This window comes from Nipponia nippon, unplaced genomic scaffold (genome assembly GCF_047370975.1).
Source record: "Nipponia nippon isolate SJK-2023a ecotype South Korea unplaced genomic scaffold, ASM4737097v1 scaffold_2, whole genome shotgun sequence".
NCBI lineage: Eukaryota > Metazoa > Chordata > Aves > Pelecaniformes > Threskiornithidae > Nipponia > Nipponia nippon.
Window position 1 is genome coordinate 41395597 of NW_028262336.1, and position 25262 is coordinate 41420858.

Here is a 25262-nt window from a genome sequence, read left to right on the forward strand (position 1 = left end):
GAAATGAAAAAAAAAAAAGTTTTCTTTTTATTTTTTTTTATATATATAAATAAATAAAATCATGTCTTGGGTCCACAGGAGCACTAAGTGGGAAATAGAGGAGTACCACAGCCAGTCTGCTTTAGAGCAGTTCAGCTCTCAGCAGTGTAAACAAGAGTCACTATGTGAAATTTGGCCCAAGAGACGACTGTTATTCTCAGGGCAGACACACATAGCAGTGTAGGTATAAGATAACATGCCACTAGAAAGTCCAAATAACCAAAATATTGTCAGATTTGGTGAGTTTATCTCTCTTGGCTATTTCATAGACTAAATCATTTGATTAAATGGCAGCATGGATGTAGTCCCACTGGCCTTGCTTGTTTTCTCCAAATTACCAGCAAGATTCATGTACAATGTTGACATGGAAATAACTATAAAAAAAGTCACTTTCTTCACCTGTGACCCAACAGAGTGCACTGTCATCACCAAATGATCATTTTCATTGAATATAATCCCTTTTAAAATTTTAAAATAAATGCTAGTCTCAGTGAAGTGTAACGTTTACTATGAAAATTATCAGACAAATAATAAAAATATGTCATAAAATTAAAAAAAAATTATTTGTTTGGGGAATAGAAGACTTTTAATGATGATACCTTACTAACAAACAAGAAATACATTTTTCCTCTTTGAATCCTAAATTGTAATTCTTAGAATAAAGCCAAATGAATACTCAGTATGACAAGCTGCTAAAAATAAAACTCTCCGAAGGCTTTAGTTCAGTATTAAATACAGTGATTTGATAAAACCAGTGGATTAGATGGGGTCTAATCCTTCACTCCCTGCTTGGGCTCTATTTGGCAAAATACTTACTCTGTCAGCTTCTACAAATCTTTGCAAAATTATTTTTATCCTTAATAAATTTTTTGCTCTGTTAGTTACCCTAAAAACAGAATAAATTGAGGGACATGGGTAGAAGGATAATAATTTGAGAAGTAATGACTGCAGATTTTTAAGAATGAGAAATAACAGCAACTGCAGCAACAAAACTATGGAAAAGTAACAAGAGATTAATTTCTGAAATCTGACAAAAAGTGTAATGTCCATAACCAAGAATAAGTTTCATTAATAAAATACAAAAGTATTTAGACACCACATATCTTAACTCAGTTTTTATTTAAAAGGTAAGGTTGAAGGTCTTTTTCTTATTTTCCCTTGGCTGATGTGTATTAGTGAAAGACATTAACTGAAGCGGTGCTAATAGTTTGCAAAATGGCATTTGGTTCTAAAGCTGGCAACCACAAGCCAGAGCTGTTGATAGTAATCGAAGGAAAATTATTTACCTTGAGAGAAGAATGATAATTTAAAACAACACCATATTTTCTTACCATGACAGACTGAGTTTGTTACTTTGAGATTAAGGATGAATGCTCAAACAGTTGTAATGTTTTCTAAGACAGGAGGTGTGAGTTTAGATGATCCTTCTTTCTAACTTTGACACTCAGAAAATCATCTGCTACACAGTAGGTAATATATTGTCTACATCTGTTAAATTTATGACAGCATAAAATTCCAACTTGTGGACACTATTAAATAATATAGAGATATCTTGGTTGAATTTAATACTTTTTTTTTCTTGAGAGGAAGGTGACAAAAACTGTGTGATGTTTCTTATGACTGATAATATGGAACTTGGTATTTTGAACTTCTAAAATAATCTGGCATTCTATGTCATGTGGGAAGGGACATGATAAAGATGGGTAACGCCGCTTAGTCCTAGCCATAAGAATTTTCTCTTTAAGTCTGGACTATTTTAGAAGAGCTGAAGATGTTGATATGGTAGAATTGTGAGTTGACATTTCTGATAATGTCTTCAAGGAAGTTAGATGTAGCAGCAGGGTTCTAAGAACATTTATGTGGACCATAACCAAGGCTTAAATCCTTAATATTTTAGAGCTGTGTGGATTGTTCAGGATTTAAATGGCACTTTTGAAAGCAATTTCTTAAAGATGAAGAAAATAGTTCCAAATACAAATTTGGAAGTTGTTTGATTACTTCAATGTGGAAAAATGCTCAGTATATAAAGAAATTATTTTGGCTGATTTTGAGCTCCACACAATCACTATTGTCCTTAATTTAATAACAGACTATGGTAGGTCCTAAAAGTCATCTGTGTACCCTTGGCCATAAATGTCAACGTTCTTTGACTTGTGTAGACAAGGCATCTCTGATTTTCATTGCAAATTTTTCATGGCGAATTCAGCTATGTTGCTAGAAAGGGAATCTTCATTTTGCAGGTTTATTCTTTCACGAAGAGATTCCATTTTCTGTTTAATAACAGAGGTCAGAGAACTGAACAAAGGTATGCGGGTAGAATTGCAAGCTATTTGAAGCCTTGTTGAGATGTACCGTGAGAGGTTTGGCTCAATTCAAACTTATGAAATACTGAAAGTATACCTAGACATGGAGTTCTATTAAATGCATTCCCATTATTAGATTTAGTTAAACATAAAATTTAAACTGTGCAATATAGTTTAGCAACATTTTTTTTGTATCAGCTAGCATCCACAGGATTCTTTCTTGAATTAACTGCCAGCTCCTACGCCAGAGACAGAAGGGGCTACACAAAGATACCTCAATGGAAAAGCTGGGAGGACCACTTTGTTAGGAGGGCAGGAAGAACCATATTATAGTTAGGTAAATGGAAGGAGCAGAAGCTGTCTGGAATTATGTGAAGCATGTGCTATAGCATAAATGCTTGAACTTGCCACAGGAGATCTGACTGAAATCCTTTTTTTACACTTAGCTATGAAATAATTTTTATCTTACCTCAAAATTCCTTTGTATTCCTCTTTACTGAAGTATTTAAGTGCTAACATACATTTAGATTCAATTAGGATAAAATAATATCTGTGCCCTAGAACATGGCTCCATGGTAGCTGATACGAATTGATCTGTCTCTGGAAGCACTAGTTAATGTAGGTATCTGTATGTCTGTATTTTTTTCAAATGACTGTATATATAAACCCTAATTTTTACTCCTTGCCATGGACAAGATGAGACTATGGCCACTTGCCATTAAAGGGCGCTGCCAGAGCTGTGTGAACAATTACCTTGTTTTGTAGTCAAATTAAAGTACATTTTTTTCATAGAATATTGTTTTGAAATGAAATAAAAAGTTTTGATTTCAGAAATGTCAGATGAGAAACTTCTCGTTTCCAGACTTTTTTTCTTTCTGTTACCAAGTCTGACCTCAGTTTCGGAATAGTTTCACAACCCTAAACCTGAAGTTGCATTTCTATGCAAATAAACCATGAGAAATGTCACCTGGATCAGATGAAGGAGTTATCCTGGATGGAATTACTGGTGAGGCTAGCCAGGTGTAGCTGCTCCTCCCTCCCATTAACTTCTCTAGGCTGGTTCCTTCCCCAAGTGCAGTGCTGTACTTTCCTCTGATTTCTGCATCTCCACATAAGACATTTAGGAAGAGAGAGCAAAGCAATCGTGCTACGCAGGAAGACTAAACTTTGCTTGTGTTACACCAGGGTACTGGGAGGAGCTAAAGACTCTCCAGTTTTGAAACTAAATCAGCGCAAGTTTTATTTACCAGGGAGGGAGATCCATCGCTTTCTCACACCAGGGCTCTGCGTGGCCTAATGTAGGGAAAAGGTTAGGAGCAGACCTCAAACTTATCATATTTGCTAAGGTCATCAACCTCAACATGTTTGGGAAAGTGATGGGAAAGCCTAGTGTGTACCATGAAAATAGGCAGGGCCTCTTGTTGTTAGAATTATATATTATAATGTTATGTATAGTATTTTATAATCCTTGAGGAAACAATATGGTAGTTATGACAGGTTCAAAGGATATTTTAAAGCAACAAAAACTACAGGTTCTGTGAGAACACAGCAAAGCATCCATTGGTAAAATACAGACAGAAAAAAATTAATGCATTAATTCAAAGGTGCGAAGTTTGCCTAGCTAGTGGTCTCGCTGGGAACTTGCCTGCATATAGCTGTCACAGAATGCAATAGATTTCATTGTCCTTTCTTTTCCTACCTAAGTGCAGCCTTACCATTGGAACATCCCAGCACATAATCTCCTGGCATGATCTAAGTGGCTTTTTTACCCAAATGAATATTTTGTCTTCTAGATAATATTTGCATAGGGACTTTTTGGAAAAATGTCCTCAATGAAAGAAAAACTTTCCTGTTTGTATGATATTAGTCATAAAAAAAGACTTTATAGTGTCAAAAATACATTTATTACGGAATGCAACCAAAAAGTGAATTAGTAAAAAAGGAAGGCGTGCTTCTCCTTTAACGTCTGTGGAAGACTTTGGAAGAGAGGGCTGCTTGTTAGGGACCAGGAATGCATGGTGACCAGTAGCTAGCATCAGATTTTCTGGGCCCTGAGTGAAGGAGGACTACAAGATGCAGGGTTTCTTGCTATTGAGATCTATGCATTGATAGGAAACGGTAGAGAAATTAATGATTTGGGAAGCCAGCTTTTCTGTTTGCAACACATAATTTTATGCATGGAAAGAAAGATTTTGAGGTGAAAAGAGAGTCAGTGAGCAAGAGAGTTTATGAAATCCTGCTTATTTTAATCCCCCAGGAGGCAAAACAGTCATTTATTTCTAACTGGGCACGCAAAGAAAAGTAAGAAATGGAGTTTGCCTTCTTTGTTTTGTTTAATTTATCCTTATTAGTCTGCATTTTTTCTCAACCTTACTCCCTGAAATGATAACTACTCATTTTGCCAATACAGATTCCTCAAACCAAGAATTTACTATGGTATAATTGTTATTTTTCAAGTCTTATTTGTAGATTGTAAAGAGCAGCAAGCAGTTTTGCTTGGCATAAGTTTTCTACTGGTAGATTTTAAGTCTTTTTTTATAGTTTGGGGTTTTGGGTTTTGTTTTTTTTTCTGGTTAGCTTTCCAAAAGCTTTACTTCAGACGGTTTTTTAATACTTTTAGTTATCTAGCATTTTGCCAGAATTATGCTTCTTCCCATTTTTGGGACTATTCACATTTCTGGCATTTTGCCAGAATTATGCTTCTTCCCATTTTTGGGAGTATTCACACTCCAGTTCATCTCCATCCCGGAATAGTAGGGGTTATTCCTTTCTTAATTTTCTTTAGTCTTGTGGTTTGGTATGGAAGGGAGAACAGTGCTTTTGGTATTTACAGGTGCTTACCTGAAGAGCTCATAACCCTGGTGGAACCTGGATGTGCTGTCCACCGCATCCAGCGATGCATGTAATCTTACTTAATCTCAGCCTCACTCTGCTCCTCTTTTCAGGGTCATACACCTGGCAGTAGGCTGAACACACACTCTGCTACTGCAGGGTGTCTAAATTGTCACTGCCAGCTAAAAAAAAAAATGTAGCCTCTCCAAATTAGCCTTTCTAAGATTTCATGAGGATGAAATTCATACATATACCTAATATATCCAAAATGACAGGCACTCTCTCATTCATCTTTTATCAACAGCATGCAATGCAGTGCAACATAAGGCACACACAGACTGCTCCCGAGGCTCTGTGATACTCATCTTGTAGGGTGACTAAGATTTCAGTTTTAATCAGGTGTCTTTACTATAGTAAAAGTAGGCACAGCCCAAAGGAAGGCAGAGGTTGTGCCGTTGTGCATTCAGCGGGAACAGACGTGCTCTTGTCACACATACTGTGTACCAAACCTTGCCATGCTTTGCATTAAACTGCTGCAAGCTCTGTAATATTTACTGCAGAATTAGTTTTATTAAAAAAAAAAAAAGAAAACAATAAGGATTCCTCTTCCTACTCCCTCTATTCCAAGAACATCTCAGTGAAACATGTCAGGTAAATTCTTGTAAGCTCCGTTTGCTGGTTACACAGCTGCCTTACAGTGTGGAGAATGAGCCCTGTGTAAGAAGCAGCAAGCTGATCTCCCTTCGTACAGGACACAGACTGGGTTTCCCTCTGGGCAGAGAGTGGTATGCTCCTTCCCTGACTCTCCCATGGTGTAAATAACTGATCATAAGTATACAGAGCTATCAATGTTTTAGTAAGTCTTTAATTTACAGTGCAAAGTTGAGGAAAATGAATGCAGAATTTCAAAACTATTTTCTTCATTGCATTTATGGTATTTTAATGTGCTTGCAGTGGTAATGTGGAAACAGCCAAAAAAAAAAAAAAAGCCTAAACCAGCAGCATCCAAACCAGTATTCTCTTTTTGGCTCTTCTGAGAGAGCTATCAACAAATACCAAAAAAATCCTGGAGGTGTCAGCCCTTGGAGCATATTTAAGACAGATGATCCAGGAAAGTGTCATAGTGCCATCCCAAGTGATTCTTAGTATTTATTCATACCAAGAAATAGAAAATAGACTCAAATAGCATAACGGATTAGCTAGCCCAACACAGAGCACCACAGCGTCTTCTTATAGGCAAGGGAAGCGCTTGCTAATCCGCTACCCAGATAACTGAGAAATAGTAAAGCCACACTTACAAGGAGGACTACATGCTTCACAGAACTATGGAAGCAAGACTTAGTTAATAGGAAAATGTTGTATCTTCACTTTCAATGACAGTAAAACTGAAGAAATGTCTCTTTAGTTTTCTAACTCATAAAGTGCTAAACTTACAAGCAAACTTGTACACTTAATGTCTGCCCTACTGAGTGGTTTTAGGCAATGCCCTACCCATTTCTACGTTCTGATTTCCATATCTGTCTGTAACATGGAGTAGTGATGCTGATCTCCTTCATGAAACCTATGAAGATTTATACTTAAATAATATCATTTAAGAACTGGTTATTTTATCTTCATATTATTATTTTTAACGTGTGTATGTCTGTGGCTCTTCCTCCACAGAAAAGGGACAAAATTCTAAGAACATACTAAAACTGAAAACTCAGGCTTCTCAAATGCACAGATTCCAGTAACCATTTGGACAGCAATGCTACCTGAAAATCCACTTCATGTTTTTATTTTTTTTTACCTGAAACAGTTTTGAGGTAATAAGCCAGTCTCTAATTATTATCCCTAATTTATTAGGGGGCTGTGATTTCTCCTTAAGCACCTGGTGTTGTTAAATGTTGAAGAGAGAGATACCTTGATTAGATATAGTCCAGGACAAACCTACAGTATAAGAGAAATAAACACTCTCCTCCTTCCGATTAAGGTCTCTGTGTAGGTGCACAAATTGACTGAATAGCCCTTGGATAAGAAAAGCATCACAGGGAATTAAAATTCTGCCTACTCTGTAATCTTGTTTTATTTTCTACAGGAAGAAGACTGTCTTTTATCAAATAAATGGCTTAAAATTAAGTATGGCGTAAAGATTGGCTTCAGTTACAAATGGCAAAGACAGTATCCATTTACACTGAAAACCAAATATATTTTTGTAATAAATTATGGGTGGTTTAAAAATAATTTGGAATAAGAGTGGTATTACTTGCGTAAATTATACAGCAAAAGTGTAATTTTGAGGTCAATCAAAACAGCTAAAAGCTTTTGTGAATTTGGAGACAACAATCAGAACTACATTAAATAGAATATTTTTTTTATAAAATCAAATTATAAAGTCAATAGGCCTTATCCCTTAATCCTTCAACATTCTTGTTTCCCCCTGGATGTTCTTGAGTGGGTAATAGTTTGATTTGGGAGATCAAAGGGTTAATTTGCTTTTCAATTGAGGAATGACTCAGAGTTCCCCTTTATTGCTTAAAAAAAAAAAGAAAAAAAAAAAGAAAGTGGTGTGTGGGTGTAAGGTAGGGAAAAAAAGCCAAGAAAATGGATTCACTAATTGGGGTTTTCACCTGCTGTGAGTCTAATTGAATACAATGCTTTATTTGTAAGTCAAGGAGAAAGAAGATTATGCAAAGTATGAGAAAATCAAGACTGTTTTTTAAATTCTTATTACTTGGCACTATTGTATGGGAAAGAAGACCAACGTGATAATAGCAGCATCAAGCTTCTGTTAAGGCGGACCAGGGAACTCCAGAAACAGTAAAAATTGAAGGAATGTGTCTCGGGGGTGCTAGATACTTCTTGAACGAAAACAAACCACTTTTGCTGTGAAACTGCAGGCTTCTGGCTATGCCGAGTCCCGTTGTATGACACGGGCAGCTGCTCCCTCCATGTGACAGATCGTGAGGCAACTCCCGAGCCATATCCTAAACGTCCGATTTTAAAGACTTAAAGGCAGATTTTCCACTTGTTAAAACTTAGCTAAGGATGGGAAAAGCTGATGTTGTTGATGTAACACAATTAACAGCCTTCAGCCAGTTCATTCATCTCAAAACTAAGCTATCTAACATAGCAATTGATGTAATACCAGGTCCACTGAAGTGAATGGGAAATTCTCACAGAGTCTAACGAGCTTTAACCTAGCGATTTATGTTGACACAAAAAGGAATCCTCTTTCCTTTGCATGTTGGGGTAGTGGTGTAGATCGTAGGTAACTGAAAACCGTGAATTAGACCTTTTAAAACAAATTCAATTGTCTAGAAACTATGATAATTTAACACTTCATGCTATTAGCTTTTATATTTGCATTTGTGGGCATGAGAGGTTGAACCTTGAGGGCCTTACAGTTTTAATCGTTTTGGACAAAAACACGATGGCTTTCCTTGAACTGCTTGTTGAGCTTTTCCTAAAATCAGATAACCCAGCTACCCGGAGCCTTAACGGGAGCCCTAAATAACCTGGTACTTAGGATAAAAACCACCAAGTTCGGTGCTTGGAATAGGAAAGCAGTCTATGAGAGATACCGCTAGTATAGAAACTATGGGTGAGATGAATTTTCCGTGCTTCTAGGCCTGCATCTTCCCAGCATAAAAATAGGAACTTCTGCTGTACGTTTGAAAGGCACTCTTTTGGGTGGCTTTACCAAGCAAGCAGAGTCTATGAGGCTTGAAAAACTACTGAGTTGCGTGAAGGACTCTGTTTTCTTCGCAGCGTTATTTTAATGAATAAAGGACGTAGACGTAAAACTTGCATGAGAGCAGGCTGGCTGCGCTGATTTAAAATGCTTGTGACACTAAAAGGAGATTGCGAGCTTTTATTTGTGTACTGAATATTAAGCAGGAATTAACATAAAGAAACATTGCGACAGTTACTCAGCACGAGCAGAACTATTTCTTCTGCTCTGAAAATTGCGGGGGAGCCACTCCTCATCCTCCCCAGCGGGGCCGAGGCAAGCCCTTAGAGATGAAATTACCTGATTTCACTCACAACTAAACCACTCGGCATTTTAAGCGCCGAAATTAACAGCTGCAAATTGAAAACCCACGTTAAAGCCCGTTTCAAATCGGTCCCAGCTTCGGCGCATATTTTAGTTAAGTTTTCTTCCCAAGTCCGCTGAAAGCGAACCGCTTTGCCAGCCTCTGAGCGCGCCCGTCGCCCCGCCGGGCTCGGGGGAGCGCAATGCACGCTTCCCCCCCCCCCCAAAAAAAAAGCCGAGGGAAGGCCCGGGGGCTCCTCCCGCCGCCAGAGGAGATGCGACAGCGCAGGTGAAGGCGGGAGGCGGCGAGCCGATGGCGCGGCGCCTGCGGGGGCCTCTCCCCGCCGCCGCCGCCGCCGGGCCGGGGCGGGGCGGGGCCGGGCGGGGCGGGGAGCGCCGCCCCCTCCCTGCTTCCCGCCCTCCCGGCGGGGCGGCCGCAGCGGCGCTGGGCGGCGGGAGCGGGCGGCCGCGCTGTTCCTGCCTCCGCCGCGACGCCGAGCAGCCGCCGCCGCCGCCGCCATGAGGGAGCAGCTGAAGGGGTGAGGGGGATGCGGGGGGCGGCAGGTGCCGGCGGGTCGGGGCCGGGGCCGGGGCCGGGCTCGGGGGCTCTCAGGTGTTTCGGCCGGGTGCCCGTAGTCACCTGTGAAGGTGGGGAGTAGCGTGGCTAGCCGTCGTCGGCATAGAGGGGAGGGGGGGAGCCGCCGCACCTTTCCTTCGTTGCGCTAAAAGGACAAGTTGCTGCCTGGTTTCTTCTGGGAAGTTGAAACGGCTTTTAATCCCGCGCCTTCCCCTCTGAGGAGGCCGTGGTCCGGCGCGGGATGTGGCCGGTCGGACCACGCCGGCGGTGGCGGTGCGGGGCGGCCCGCGGGAGAGGGGTTCCGGGCGGGCGTGGGCTGCCCGGGTGAAGCCCCGGCGCCGGGCCGCGAAACCGCGGCCGTGCGGGAGGTGCGGAGCGCTGCGGGGAGGCGCCGGAAGGGTGGGAATGGTCTCTTTTCGTTACTCCTCGGGCTTTACGGGGTAGTGCAGTGCTGTGAAGCGCTGCCGACGTGTAGCACGTAGCGTGTGTCATAACTTGGTTCAGGCGTGAACTTTAACAGAATTCCTGAAAACAAACGTGCTTAGAGGTGTATTCCTCCTTCCCGTAATTTCATGCTTAGAAATCATCTTTCCAGTTAATAGGCAGAAGAAACGGGGAGGGGATTCCCTCTGGGCTATTGCATTGTAAGTGCTGTATCTCTCGTTGTTATATGGTACATTGTATTGCCTTTCAATACCTGTTGTGAAATATCTTACAGCGTGGGATACCAGCAGTGTCCCCGGTCCTCACCTTAAGCTGAAGCTGGGCTAGAAGTGGGTTTTGCAGGCGTACGTGTACGGAGCTGAGGGAACAAGAAACATGGTTATATGTAGGATCTTTGACCTTTTAGCACTAAGGAATTGGTTGAGGCCATTGCTGTTTGAGCCTGGATTTGACAAGACCCTGCAGTGAAATTGCTTTGGCAGAAGTGGAGAGGATAGGCTTTGAAAAGCAAATAGATCAGTGGAGAGTAACAGCTGGGGGGGCCGGCTGGCCGAGCCTTCGCCGCTGAGCAGGAGTCTTTGCCTGTGACAGAGTGTACAAAATAAATGTTTAACATCCAGAGAGGAAAAAAAGAGTTACTATTCAGTACTTGGCAGTTGATATTTGCCCTTCTCCTGCTATTCATTTCCAGTATCGGCAAGAAACTTTAATATGTATCGGTACCTGCCTTCAGCAGTCTGATAAATCTCGCAAAAGCCAATAAAACACGCTAAAGTCAAATTCCTGCTGAAAAGACACTGATCCTTGGCTTAAACAGAAATAATCTCTGCACAGATCAGTAGTCTCTAGATTTACAGATGAAAACAGTAGTCCTTTGTAAAGCACAAAGGAGTGCCACCTTTTTACATCACTAATACTTTCCATAGCAGTAACTTGTTTTATCTAAGGAATTAATGAAACGCTGTAAAAAGACAACGATTAAGTCTTTCTTGCAATCACTGTCATCTACTGTTGAAAACGTTTTTCTTTTAAATGAGCGGTAGTGTCTATTCATACAAACAATTTCAATTGAGTAAAATCCAAACTACTCTGTCATGTTTATTTTGGCTTTTTGACAACAGTCATAAGGTGGTTGGAATAACCTTTTATTCACCTTAAAGCCAAAAGATGAGAGGTATTGTATGAAAAATGAATCAATTCAGTGCTTTGTAAAATACTACTTTAATTTTGGCTTCTTCATAAGTGTATGTAACTACTTATTTATTGCTGCCTGATAGAATTCCTTATTCTCTGCACATCTATGCACATGCACATCTAGTTCAGTCGCATTTTCTAATGAAGGGTGAGGGGAGAAGCGCAGCAGAACTGGCTCTGGTATCACTACTGGAGAGGGATGTAAGAGTTTAGAAAGGACTCCGCAGTTGCAGCCTAAAATTCTAGACTCTGGAGCCAAGCGGTGAATAGGCATGAGACTGAATCCTAGATAGATATTAAAAAAAAAAAGGGAGGGGAGAAGGAGCGCAATCAAAAACAGTTAAAAGGTTTGCAAATGTTTCGATGTGGCTTGTGCAGGAATTTGGGGAGGGGGGAGTTTGTGTAGGAATTTGAGGGCAGGGAAGGGAAAGCATTGCTCTCCACTCCTCCAGCTGCTGGTGTTGCTCAGAAGTAATATAAAAGGAAGGAAGATAAAATAACTGTATTTTGTCCAAACTGATCAAGTTATAACAAGGGAACTGTAATTCAGCTAGTGTGTCAGGATATCATCTCTTGATTTCAGTTTTTCAATCCTGTGTGTTATTGGCTCTGCTGACAGTGATGAGAGACAAATTTCTCTGCTGTTGGCAAGAACAGAGGAATTCACACAGGCATAGTGTGACAGAATTCCCCACATAAAAATTATCCTTGCTAATATAATATAATCATCCTTTAATGAAGTGGTCCTGCGGTTCCCAAAGGATGTATTAAGTGAAGACTATGCTTTCATCCCACTGAATTATCAGTGTATTTAGCGAGCCAGTCACACCAGCGCCTAGGTGTCACCATTATCCATTGCTGCTCTTCTCCTTTTCAGGCCTGGTTTTAATTTCCTTTCCACCTTTGCAGCTTAAGTCGGGTGAGAAAGAGGAAACTATGCCACGTGAGCCCACTTATATCTTTATTTGTTGCAAAATGTCCACGATTTAAAAGCTAGTGATCAATTTAGTTGACTTGAATGTAGAGCCAAATTGAAAAATGCATCCTCTGAGCATGTTCAATACCGCAGAACTACTGGCTGTGTGCATTAATGCCTTTTTATGTTGGTGGTTCGTTGGAAAAGCATCTTGAGTACTTATTTCTGCATATATTCTCACCCTGCTTTAGCTGCCGCTAGTCAAGAGGACTTGCACTACACTTTTCATGTCTTTGACTTGCAAGCTGTGAAGGGCCTTGTTCACCGGAGTTTGAAACTCTGGCAGGCGCTTTGCTGCAGCTCTATTAAGGATGCTACAGCATTCCCAAGTGTGGTTAAAGCTGCCTGAAACTGCTGAGCTGGCATTTCACTTCAGACGGGGCTCACAATAAGGGCATACACACAAATCCTCCCCCACTGGGCCAACCCCAAAGCTCACAATTAAATGGCCTTTGAAAATGGCAAAGAGGCTTATGAAGAATAGCCTCGATGGAATCTAACCTTTCCTGGAGCTGCCCTTGTGTGCAGAATTGTTGATAACTTTCTGAGCTGAAAACGTTCAGTTGAGAGGCAAACGCCTTTTAGCTGGAGCAAAATAGCTGCAGCCTTCTTGCGTTCTGCATGTAAAGTACCAGCAAAATCTGCCCTGGCTCGGTACGGGCACTCGACCTCTACAGAAATCACAGCAACCGAGGTTCAGGTCCTTTTAAAACCCTTGCTTTTTCTTGCAAGAGCACAGAGGTGTACCGACAGCTCGCCAGTCCGTTGCTGGGTCTGGTACAGGGTATGAGGCCGAGCGATCCCTGCTGAATTGCCGAGGGTGGCCGTACCAGCCGGGTGGGGGGCACTCTGCCCCACGGATGGTCACTGCTGGGAAGGTGGCAGGGGCAAGAGTTGGGTCTCTCCTGCCTTGACTTCTATAGCCTGAAGAAAGGGGTATTTCCTCTAAGTTGCAACTAAGTTTATAAATAAAGGGGGGAAAAGAGGGGAAATGTACTTGCCCTGCAAATTCAGGCTTTGTCAGTTGCAGCTGAAGCAAATAAAATCATTCCTTACAAAATGTACATCTCCAAGGGAATTAATCTTATACTGTGAAAGCACACTGAGTAGTGGTTTGGGGTTACTGGTATGAAAAATGTCTGAGAACAGTTGGAGTCCAATGTTTCTTTGGCAATGGAAATTTTATTTACAAGATCTTAGGAAAATCAGTTATGTATTTTCAGGAAGAATAGTAAACGCCATAAGCTTAAACCATACACACTAAATTTGCTGTTAGGCCTTACCATAAAAAATGAAAATAAAAAAATCAATACATTACTCATCCATGTAATGTTAATTAGTGATTAACCATGATATTTTTCCACATCTAAGATGATCCTTTTGTTCTTCTATCCAACACAAGCGTGGATTCCATAATCCTGTATAGATACACCTTTGCCAGATATCTGATGGCTTTTATATATGTTAATGTGGAATCAGTGCCTTTGAAGGCTACCAGGTTAACAGCTATGGAGTCTGAAGTGGTCTAGTTTATGCATAGAACAATCTAGGGCTGCCAGCCTAATTTTATAGGGAAAGTCAGGCAGCTTATTTTCAGAGGTTTCTTGTAACTGTGTTAAGTTCTTTTTCTCATTTTAACTACATGATTTGGCATACAAACCATGGTACAATTGCTATTCAAATATCCCCCACTTCTGGGGCTCCCTGCCCATGGGGAAGCAAGCCGGGGGCGGTCAGGCTCATGCCTGGGGAAACTATTGATCTGGGACTGATGGTGGGTGCAAACAAACCGCAGTCCCAGGTCTGGGGGTTTGAATGTTTCGTTGGGTCTGCAGTCCATTCACCTGAATCGCGACATCTCTGGCTACAGGGTTCTTCTGCAAAGAGTACGCTCCCTCCTTTTCCTTTGGGCTCCTGTTGTATAAGCAGAGGCTTCAGGTAGCCAAGTTTTTAGGGACTCAATGTGTCAATGAAACTGTGTCTGTTTTTCTTCAAAAATGCACTGTATACCTGGGTATGGTAAAAGCTGCTGGTGCTACATTCTCTCTGCAGAACCTGCCCATACCGAGCGTGGTAGGAAATGCAGGAGCTCAGGTGCAGGTGGCTCAGATCCACAGGTTTTCACTTGAAACTACCCAGTTTCTGCATTTAAAAAAAACAGACCAAGCTCAGATTTCTGAATGTGATTTCAGCCACCTCCCTTTGCAGGACTCATTTTTTTACCAGAGCAAAGAACAAGACTGCTTTTGCTCTTCTGGTGTCCTCCTCCCTCTTTCACTGCCTTCAGCCACCGCAGGAATTAGGAAGGGGAGGGGGTGCTGAGGTTGATGAGACAAGGCTTGTTTAAAATCCTGTGCTCAACTAGGGCAGCACTATGGCAGCATTTTTTCCTTATGCTCAGTGCTTGTAATCCCTTTCGTTCTTTCTTGCAGTTATGGAGCAAAATCTGGAAATATAGCAAGCTACTGAATATATGGAGGTTACTGGGCCAGTAAAGTATTCAAGTGAATTAAATAAACAGCCTGTCTTATAAGACCAAAATTAAATCGCACTAAGAAAACATGTTATTTTTTCCTTGAGTAGGGGTGGTGTTGAAGTGATTCACTGAAAATTTTAGCCCTCCTTAGCCTGTAAAGGGTAAAAGCATACTTGGGAACATTGCTGCCTCAAAAAGAGAACTCAAGGACCGTTTGTTCTCTAAAACAACCGCATCGTATCAGTCTCCCAGCGCCTGGCTGGGCGCACAGGTGCGTTCAGCCCGCTGGCTGGGTTGTGGTTTAGTCTCTTGGAGCTGGAAGGTGTGTGCTCCGGGAGCTCCACAGCACTGCCGATCAGGTCCTGCTCTCCTGCCTGTTTTCTCCCGAATGATGTGTGCGTGTTGGAACCAGGATGTCCGCTTTTTAAGTACAGAAATTGCAAATGTGATTGCTAGCAACCGTGTGCTACATACGCTTCCCAGAGGTGTTTTCTTATGAATACTTATGGGCATCTTTTAATGTAGCTGAATTCTGTTTGAACAGGTCTTTACTGGCTACAGGATAGATAAGGAGAATCTTCTTTCAAGTTTCCTACGTTAATGGAAACATGATCACATTAGCTATGCTGTCATTAAAAAAAATCATAAAATGTGTAACCTTAGGAGACACGAGTTGCTACTATACCCGCTAACACTTTATTTTGTTGGCTTTCTCACACTGCGTGTCTTTTGGCAACATGTTGTGTTGCAAATCCGAAGACTGCTAGCCTCAATGCAGAGACTGTCCAATTTACATTCTAGTCATACTGCAGCGTTTCATAACCCCGCTTTAGCTTTTCCCTGGCTTCCCAACAGCTCTGCCGCCTGACACTGCGCAGGGACCTCCAGGGCAAGGGGAAGGGCCTGGGAGTCCCAGGGAACGAGAGGAGCAGCAACAGTCTTTGCTAAAAGAGACCGTCAGTATGGGGGGTGCAACGCGTTGGCCTGAAAAGCGGTGTAAGCTGGTGGTGGGTCAGGGGGTTGTTGCATGGGGATTTTAGTGCAGATGTTTGGACTGATAGGAAGGATTGCAGCCGCGGCATTGGGTAGCTCTTACCTACCACGTGGTAAAGAGGATGTAGGGTAAAGCAGGCCAAAAATACCATGGATCTCAGTACCTGGTCAGAATTTCCATAAACGCTTTAAGAATTAAGGCCTCTTAAATGTCTGGCCCCAAGTTTGGAGGAACTGGAGAATGATCGGTATGAAACAAAGACTTTTTAAGAATTGGTCGGTGTGCTTACAGATTCCCCAAAACATTTCAGCATATCTGAATACTTGCTGTCTTTTTCGTAGTAGCACTACTTTTAATTTTGTTTCTTGAGCCCGTGCCTAAATGAAGTGCTCTGAGGTAATGCCTCATGTTGAAAGAAGACAAGCCTGCCGCTGCTGAGACCCCCTGCCAGAGCAGCTCAGGCTGCTGGCGGTGGTCTGGCACCATGCTCTGATGTGCAACCGGCATCACTGGCTGTGTGATGGATGGGGAGAGAAATTGTACTTTGCTAACTTTCGTGTTTTGTATTGTAGCCATGAGACGCAAACGACCTGCTGGGATCATCCCAAGATGACTGAGCTTTACCAGTCTTTAGGTAAGACTCCTCTACCAGTTGTTTGGTTTTTTTTCCAATCAAATGAATTCTTAAGGCAAAGATTTCCAGAAGTAGTAAAAAACAAAATTAAGTGAAAGCAAGAAGCAGTGCTTTTATCAAGGTTAAAGTTTTCTGCAAGGGAAATGTGTAACACATAATAGCACATTTCAAACATGCAGTGGAAAAAAATAATATTTCAATTAGCACGTTTGGAATGTGCACTGGGTTTACGAAGTAATTTGGGTGCATTGTGCAAACTCTTACTGAAAGACTGGGACAGAAATTTGAAAAAAAAAAAAAAAATCCTGAATCTTTTCACTGTCTAATCTGCCTTACAAAAGGCAGATGAAAAAATCAAACCAAGCTGCTGTTAATGTTGACTTTTGGATGGTAGGAAGCCAATTGAAGCAATTTGCCAAACTGCGTTACCACTGCTTTATTTTTAAAGCACTTTCAATACGTGGAAGGCATGGCAGCTGTCATGATGTCATTTTGAATACCCAAATTGCATGCTTATTATGACTTCAGATGTGCCTTTCTGGTGGAGGGTTTTTTTTTTAATTTTTTAGCAGCTTTGGATTTTATTAACAGAAGCACATCTATAAGATAATATAGGTCAATCCATGCTCTAGTATAGGCTGCTTGGCAGACCATTTAATAGCTCACTCTTTGCTTTTAATGGTTCTGTTAATAAATAATAGAGGGTATAATAAAAACTAAGCTATTTCTCTAAAAGAAATATCAGTGAATATGCTGCATTTATAAAGGAGGTTATGTCTGTACAGCGCACATACATAAACCGGCTTTAAACAAGCCAGCTTGAGCACTAGGGCAGTCAAATCTAGCATTCAGTGCAGGCTTATTTACCGTGGTGAAAAATAGCTTAAATTATCTCCTGCTAAACTCTAGTTTAGCTGCTGAAAACGGTCTAATTATGCCAGCTTAATCTATTTCAAGCTAACTCAGGTATCTCTATGGGGCTCTGCTGTTAACAGCATACCAAAAATCTTTTAGAAAAGTGATATGATAAAATGGAATGAAACAGTGTGAAGATTTTTTCCTCAGAGTATGAGCACTGTGACAGCAATTTGTTTAAAAATTAACCAGAATACAGCTCTGTACGCCAAAAAGGGATATAAGATGTATAAGTTCAGGCTAACCAAAGGCAAAAGCAGACAAGTATCAACTTGCAATTTAATTACAACATATTGCCCTGTTTGTCTCCTTTATATCTGTACTTTTAAAGTGAGTGGTTTAAAAGATTCAGGACAAATAGTAATTGCACATGCAGACATCCGTTTAATACAGGAAGATCTTCAAATAGTTGCCTGTTAATTGAACCGCACTCTGACTCCGCAGCCTACTTTGATCCAGAGATTGCATGGTATTTCTGATACTGTTGTTGGTCAGACCTAAAGTCCTGTTGCAACTGCTTTTCTTCTGGTATTTCCCTGTTTCAGCTAAAGTACTCTTGAATATCAGGAAGTGAAGAGGTAACTATATATAAAGGGAGAAAAGTGTCCTGATGGGTTCAGGTCAACAGTTCAAAAGATGTGTGACTGCTGAAGGCATTTTGCATTTAGTTTAACTGAGTTTTATCACTAAAGCATCACCCAAATGTCAGGAGTTTAAGGTATCCTTATTTCTTACTGCATAAAGGAGGAACACGTTTAGGCAGATTTTGTTTCTTTTTCTTATAAAATCCTGCTGTTTTCCTTTTCAGGAGCAAGGAACGTCCAAAAGGGCAGTCCTCTTTCTAGCTAGTTTTATTTCTTTTGGGATTGAGACCAACTGCTCATTAATATGGAAACAATGCTGATGTTAGCAAAGGATGCATGATGTGTATTTTTATTAGTAAACATAGGTGTTTGTATAGGTGTACAAAACAGATTAGACAAGGTGATTCTTTGTGCACTGTCACATGGGGTGAAGCTTTGATAAAAGTGCTGCTGAATAACCTACCAGTTTATTTTATTTTATTTTTGAATTGGGTGTATTCATCATTGCCTAACTCTCATACAAATTACATAATACAAGCATAACCCGTTTAGTCTTGAACAGAACCCTTGATGTATTTTCAGTGCTTTGCTTTGCCTCAGGTCAAAAAGGTAATAATGGGATGTTTGAAGTCTTTTCAGACTGTTTAGTAATATTTTATCTGAGAAGATATTATTAAAGTCGATTTTGTATTGCGTACTCATTAGATCCTATTATTTTTCCTCACATTAGGATCCAAATTTTGCTTCTCACTCATACGAATAAGCTGTAAAGAGCTTAGTATGTATGCGTTTTAAAAATCTGGTAGAAAACACGAATTCTGCAATCCAAGTAAATGCAAAAAAGTGAGATGAAGCACATCAATGCTGTCAGGAGTTTTCATTTCCATTTTCCAACTCCTACACTTAGGCTGTAGGGAATAATTGAGCTATGGGATGTAGCTCTCTATACATGCCAGTACATCATAACTTGCTAGGGGATCCTTATGTCTAATTTAAATTCTTACAAATTACTGAAAGCTTATTTTTAAGTGAATGAGGAAGATACAACCTGGCACAAGGTAATGTTCCTCACCTGCCTATGTCTTTGAGCCACAAGAGACAGTTCTGTAAGAAGCAGGAGTAATAGTTTTATTCTGCACATATCCAATTCACACACCTACAAATTGCTGCATTACATTTTGCTAAAATAGATGCATTTCAAGTTTCAAACTTATTGGCTCAGCTTTCTGTCTTGAGAGTTCTGGGTATTTATAAAAATGAAGCTAAATGACTTGGGAGCATTATTTGGTACTAATAAAAGAAGGCAGGAACATGCTGCATACACTTTTGTATCTGATCAGATTGTCAGTCCGGGAAGCCCTGTGTCCTGTCTTCAGTAGGACTGCATCAGAGAAAGCAGAAGGAACCCATAGGAAGAAATTATAAAATAACCTGTCCATGAAGGAAGTATTCTCAAATTCTTTTTGAGCTTATTTGTTGAAACAGGGCCATTTATAAATGTACTAGTAACAAGGGTAAAATATTTGATTTAAATTTAATATATGTATCAGAAATTTCTAACTGGTTGTTCTTTTAACAGAAGCTTTTCCTTTTAAGATACTAAAGTGCTTGCTCTGGACTGCTCTTCTTTATTATTTAAACAACATAGCAATTTTATTAGTTTTAATGAAGCGTTTATTCCTGACTCAAGTAGGGCAATTTTTGCTCTTCATTCAAAGTTATGGCTACTTAAAGGTATATAATAAACTGTTGATATTAAATGACTTAATTGATGTTTAATGGTCAACTCAAAGTGGCAACAGGTAGTTGCAACAGTGACCTTAGCTGTGTTGTTTAATGTATCTAGTAGATGTTGATATTGTTTGACTAGTTATAGAAACTAAAAACATAGGGAAAAAAGAAAACAAATACTGAAATAGGAGAGGTAGTAAAAATCAGTGATGTGTGAATCTCAAAGGTTCAGAGGCTGACAGACATCTCCCGGTTTGCATTTACACCGTTACAAACCACTCCCATTTTCTTCAAACTTCCCTCTGAAAGTCTTCAAAGTACCAAGAACTGCTCCAGCTGCTTTTCTTTCCAAAAGCAGTTCCCCTGCAGCAGATCTGCTTTTTTACACCGTTCTTTCACAGCCCCCTTACAAATTTTGTCATCCTTCATGGTGGCTCCAGGGCATCACTGAAATGAGAATTTGTGTTATTTCATTGTCCTGGAGAGTTCAAGGACCTTTGGGTGAGGGGAGGGACAGGAAGAGCAGGAATCAAAGTGGTCAGGGATTGCTTAATTTTTTTCAGATTCTCTTCTGAGAGCGAACATTTAGTGGCAGGCAGCTTAGCTCAGAATGATAGTATTTTGCCTTTAAGCAGAAAATGACTCCAACCTTTGCAGTGACGGCCCAGGAGAACTTTGCCTGCCATGCCATACTGTTAGTGTCCCCCTCCTCCAGCCTTCCCATGTAATGTCAGTACAAGTCTCCGCAAGGTGCATTAGTGTCACTGTGAACAGTAATTACAGTAGCAGGATGCGGTCAGAAATGTTGCTGTGTGCATCTGTTTCTCTCTCCTAATTCACCGAGGCGAGACACGAGGGTGAAAAACACCCTCACCCTTGCAGACTGCAGTGCACTGTGACAGCTTTCCATTTAATTTGGAAGGATGCGGGGGCAGTTCTCTGTGGAGTACACGGAAGAAAGGTCGGAGTTGCTTAACACAGGGAGGGAGAATGCTGGAAGTTGCTGTGTTGATCTTGTGGCTGGCTGCTCTTGTGCAGCAATGTGAGCTTCCAACTCTGAATGACCAAGGTGAATAAACTTCATCATTTTCAGTTTGTGTATTTTGATTTGTCCTTCTGAAATGCTGCCTGAAGAGGCTAAACTGCCCTCTCTGCCATAATAGTTTTTATTACAAACTACTAAACCATGTACTGAGTATGAGGTTTTATTCATATTCAACTAATTGCTTTCTATGTTTGTACTAGAAAGACGTGCCTAATGCACACATCAATCGTTTGATTTCTACTGAAATTCAGCAAGATGATACATATGGTCGTTCTTTAAAGGTTCTTTATTCACTGATGTCCTTTTCAAGCTAACTACAATCTGAATAATAAAACTTCTTATTTCAGAAAATAGGACTGGTTGGGTTTTGTCAACCTTGGATAGTAGTCAGACCTGGAGTAGGTCGTTTCTAACAGTGTGTGATTGCATCCTGTGTAGGCATACACCTAACAGACAATAAACGTAACTATGGCAGCAAAGTAGAAGTTAGGTGGTAGAAGTTAACGTTGCGTCCCTTGAAAATTAAACCATAGGGATGTTATCAGTGAAGGAGAGTAATGTTCTGTTATGGAATAGGTGACCAGTATGGGAACATTTTGCTCGAGTATTGCACTCTTGGTTTGCAAATGGACACCTTTCATTAATATTTTTGAAGATGTTTGTTTGCTATTTATTTATTTTAGGATTTTCCATTATGAGTACTTGTCATCTAGCGTACATGAGGGGTTTCTGACCTTTCTGACTGCAAACTCTACTCGCATCCCAACCCCATAATGGGATGTAACCCAGGTGTACATCATATCCTTTCTTACACTTTTGGGTTTACAGGCTGAAGAAGAGCCATTACATGCTAAAACTAAATTCACGAAGGTCATGTCAATTGGTCCAGTTATCAGAATGCTGGCACATGCTGTGTTGTTCATCTGCTTGGTCTAGATGCAATCAGTAGCATTTTGGTTCCCAGGGTACCTCCCACTTACTAATTTGCAGAGACACTATCAGCTTTTTTATTCAGTGGGACAGATCTAGTACAGTGTGCCATGTTGTTTCATGGAGAGTGGTTAAGCTGTATGTCTGTATAATACTGTTTACTGTTAGTTATTCTCAAAGCAATGTAGATGATAGCATTAATTATTGTTACAATAAAAGAGTCAATGGCTGAGACTCAACTGATATTAAGCAGTGTTACTTGATTCTTTCCTTTATGCATTTGTCTCATTTGCATTTTTAAATTACAATTCTTAAAGAGGTCATATATGTCACTGTAGGGCATCATTAGAAGATTTATATATGGGGTTTGAGCAGCAGGAAGAAACCCCGCATTCTTATCAGCTGGTCAAGGAATTGCAGCTGTATTGAACTGATGTGAGATGAAGCTTCTTGAAAAGTCAGGCTGCTGTTAATGTCTGATGAAACATGAAAGCTTAGTGGCTGGTAGTGGAATTATGGTGTATTCAGGACTGTACAGTAAACAGTTTTTAACCTTGTTGAGGTAGGCATTTTCAGAGACAACAGTGACACGTAATTCCCAAAATAGTTTATTCACTGCAAGCATTGTATTTATGAACAGCTGTATGGCTATACAAGCATGCCGTAAGCTATAGTTGAGTAAGACTTTCAGGTTTTGAGGTATATCACTGTAGGTTAATTTTCTTTCCTTGAAAATAAGTGAGAGTTTAAAAAAAAAAAAAACCAAACACCAAACTCTGTAAATCTTATCAAATGACAATGAACATTTGACCTGATGAGCTCTAATTTCTTTCAAAGGAGTTAGTTGTTAGCTTGCCAGATTTTACTCTTGAGATGGTTATGACCTGAAGCACGTAAGCTGCTCTTTTCAGTTTGATGGTGTCCCAGCAGTGAGAAAATTGCTGTCCATAAAATCAAGTAAAATGCCTATGTTTTGTCCTCATTAATTAAAAAGCAATTATAATAATAACCACAATAATAGAAACAAGTAACGCTCTTTTAAAGTAAAAACCAAGGTGGTTTCCAGGTAGAAAGGACTTCCTGAGATGCCCTCAGGTTACATTGTGTGTGAGAGAGACAAATTATAGGAACAACCGTTGACGAGAGGTAGACTGGTCCATCCCAGAGCTTTTAAACACTCGGTGAGATTAGTCTGTTGTAGAGGACAGTACATTATCAAGTGAAACATCCAGTCATTCAGCACTCACAGCAGCTGGAGCAACTGCAGGGTGGGGTTAGTCTGTTTAAGAACCAGCATGGAAAGCAGTTCAGTTATAACACCTTACTTAAAACCTGTTGTCTGGGTTATAGATGTGACTTCTTAAGAATAAAAACAAATGTCCTTCCATGCTGGATGCTAAACCTCTTGTTAAATATTTTCTTTTTAAAAACTTATTGTTGTTTAATTTTTTATTGCTTTTAGTTGCTTACCAACTTATTTCATGCAGTGAGACTCAAGAATATGAGGATCTGGTTTTCCTTTTAAAATAATATTCATATCCCAATGTAAAATCTGGAATGTAGCATGGGAGAATTTTTAAAAAAAATCTACAACATTTTATTTGTTGGTAGTGTGTCAGTAGTCAGTGGGACATTCCAGCCGGTGGTTTGAATTTTTGATACAAATCACTGACCACTTCTCAAATGAGTGGGTTTTTTTTACCTGATTATCCACTGTCAAAAGGATCTGCTATGTGTAATTACAGCTGTTTCTACAATACTGTAGAAATACAACACTGAAAAATGTGTTGCTGAGGATGTCTTAGCTCTTTTGAGGAAGAACATAGCACTTACGTTTTGAGATTTCTTTCAACATGCAGAATTATGCAGAAAAGGTTAGAATTTAATTATCTGATCATCTTTCTGTAGTATTTCTGATTTGAGTTCTCACTATCAGCAGTCTGGAGTCCTCTTCATTAAAGAGCACTAGTTCTTGTTCAATGTTATTTGTAGTAATGTGAATGAATATAAGAATATGAACACGAACATATTCATATGTTGCAGGCACGTGATGGATGTGGAGGAAATCACTTTTCTAGATAACGTTCTCCCTACTGCATTAGCTGCCATGAAGCAAAGGGAGGTGCTTGTCATGTCTGTAATGAAAAGAGAGCGGCGAAAGGCGATTTCCTATTTTCTGAGAGTCACTGGTGCTTTAGCACTTTGAACTCCTTCCACCATGGTCGTGGGAGGGCTGTGGGAGAAGCTTAGGAAGATCAGGGAGAGATCTTACCTGCTGTGTTGGTGGGATTGTTCATTGCTGCAAAGGCATCAGCTGTAAGCACCTGCCCCATCTTACAGGTCTTCTGTAACTCAATCTTAAATCTTCTCCCTTAGAAGCACTTATACTCCCTTGCACAGAGAGATCGTTCATGGCTGAGTGGCGGGAGAGCCATGACTTCTCTTTGGTCTGGGATGTAAATATCAGTGTCACCAAATACTCCTGTGTGATCTTTTCCTCAGTCCGTTCCTTTCCAGGGGCCAGGTGACCTCTTCTACTACATCATTATTTCAGACCATAAACAGATTATGCTCTTGAGCATTTAGACTTTTTGATGAAAGCTTGAAAGTTACCTTCTGAACAAGGACTGAGAGTATCATTAAACAACCTGCAGAAGTCTTATATACTCCAAGGGCTTTTCAGCCCTCTGACTACCTCATTCAGATGACGAGATGGTGCATAATTTCTAGGAGTGGGAGGAAAGGACTGGAGGAAAGCATGCGGGGTATACTGAGCTCTCCGACCTGCTCAGGGATGATTAAAGGTTTGGAGTCAAGGCTTAGTGGGCCCTGACTCCTTTAGTGGGCTGTTTGGGAATGGAGAAAGCATCAGATTTTTTCCCTCAGGACCCAAGAGGGGAAAAAACCCACAGGGAAGGAGTAACTACTGGCAATTCCATTGGCCCTCAGAAGGTTGCTGCTGCTTGAGCCTCCTTCTTCCCTCCTCCGCAAGTTCCCAGCAGTAGCGGCTGGCTTGCAGCCAGGCAGCGCCTTATGCTGCCTCACTCCCAGGCTCCTCCCTTGCTGTTAGTGGTGATGTTGCCTCCAACGCTCCTGAGCCCTGTGAACAAGTCTCGTTGCCTGACAGTCTTACGTTCTACAGTTCATTTAAATGGGATCATATACCAGCAAGGGAAATATTTTGAACACAATTAGGAGAGGCCTGGGCTCCCCTCATTTCTCCACAGAGCAATGCATTTGTTCCAGCATTAGCTCTGGGGGAAGACAGACACCACCAGCAGTTTCATAGGAGTAGGCAGAGGGAAAAGCTAAATCATTAAGGTCCAGTGACCTCAAATGACTGTCACCACCTGGTAAGAGAGCTGTCTGTCAGGACCATGGAGGTGGTGGCATAACGAAGACGGGAGGTGAGCAGTTGACACTGGGGCAGTAACTGGGCATGGGCTAATACTGATAACAGCAACGAAGGTGGGAGTGGAGGTATGCGACGGCTACGCTTGGCCTCAGCACGTAGAGCCAAAAGCAGACATTGCTGCTACTTTCCCACAACCTGAGATGAGGGCTCCGAAACTA

General features: G+C 40.8%; 1 protein-coding gene across 10 annotated transcripts in view; it reads left to right on the forward strand.

Annotated features, from left to right (window-relative positions):
• Window positions 1–25262, forward strand: part of DMD (dystrophin) — a 1304666-nt gene that overhangs the window by 1210208 nt on the left and 69196 nt on the right. For 8 of the 10 annotated variants that reach the window (XM_087759563.1, XM_087759562.1, XM_087759568.1 and 5 more), the window contains one exon: window positions 16423–16484. In XM_087759563.1, the coding sequence (XP_087615689.1) occupies window positions 16423–16484 (62 nt within the window). Of the gene's footprint in view, window positions 1–9613; window positions 9729–16422; window positions 16485–25262 lie in introns of those variants that run through there. The other 2 variants (XM_087759571.1, XM_087759572.1) reach the window with 1 other exon arrangement.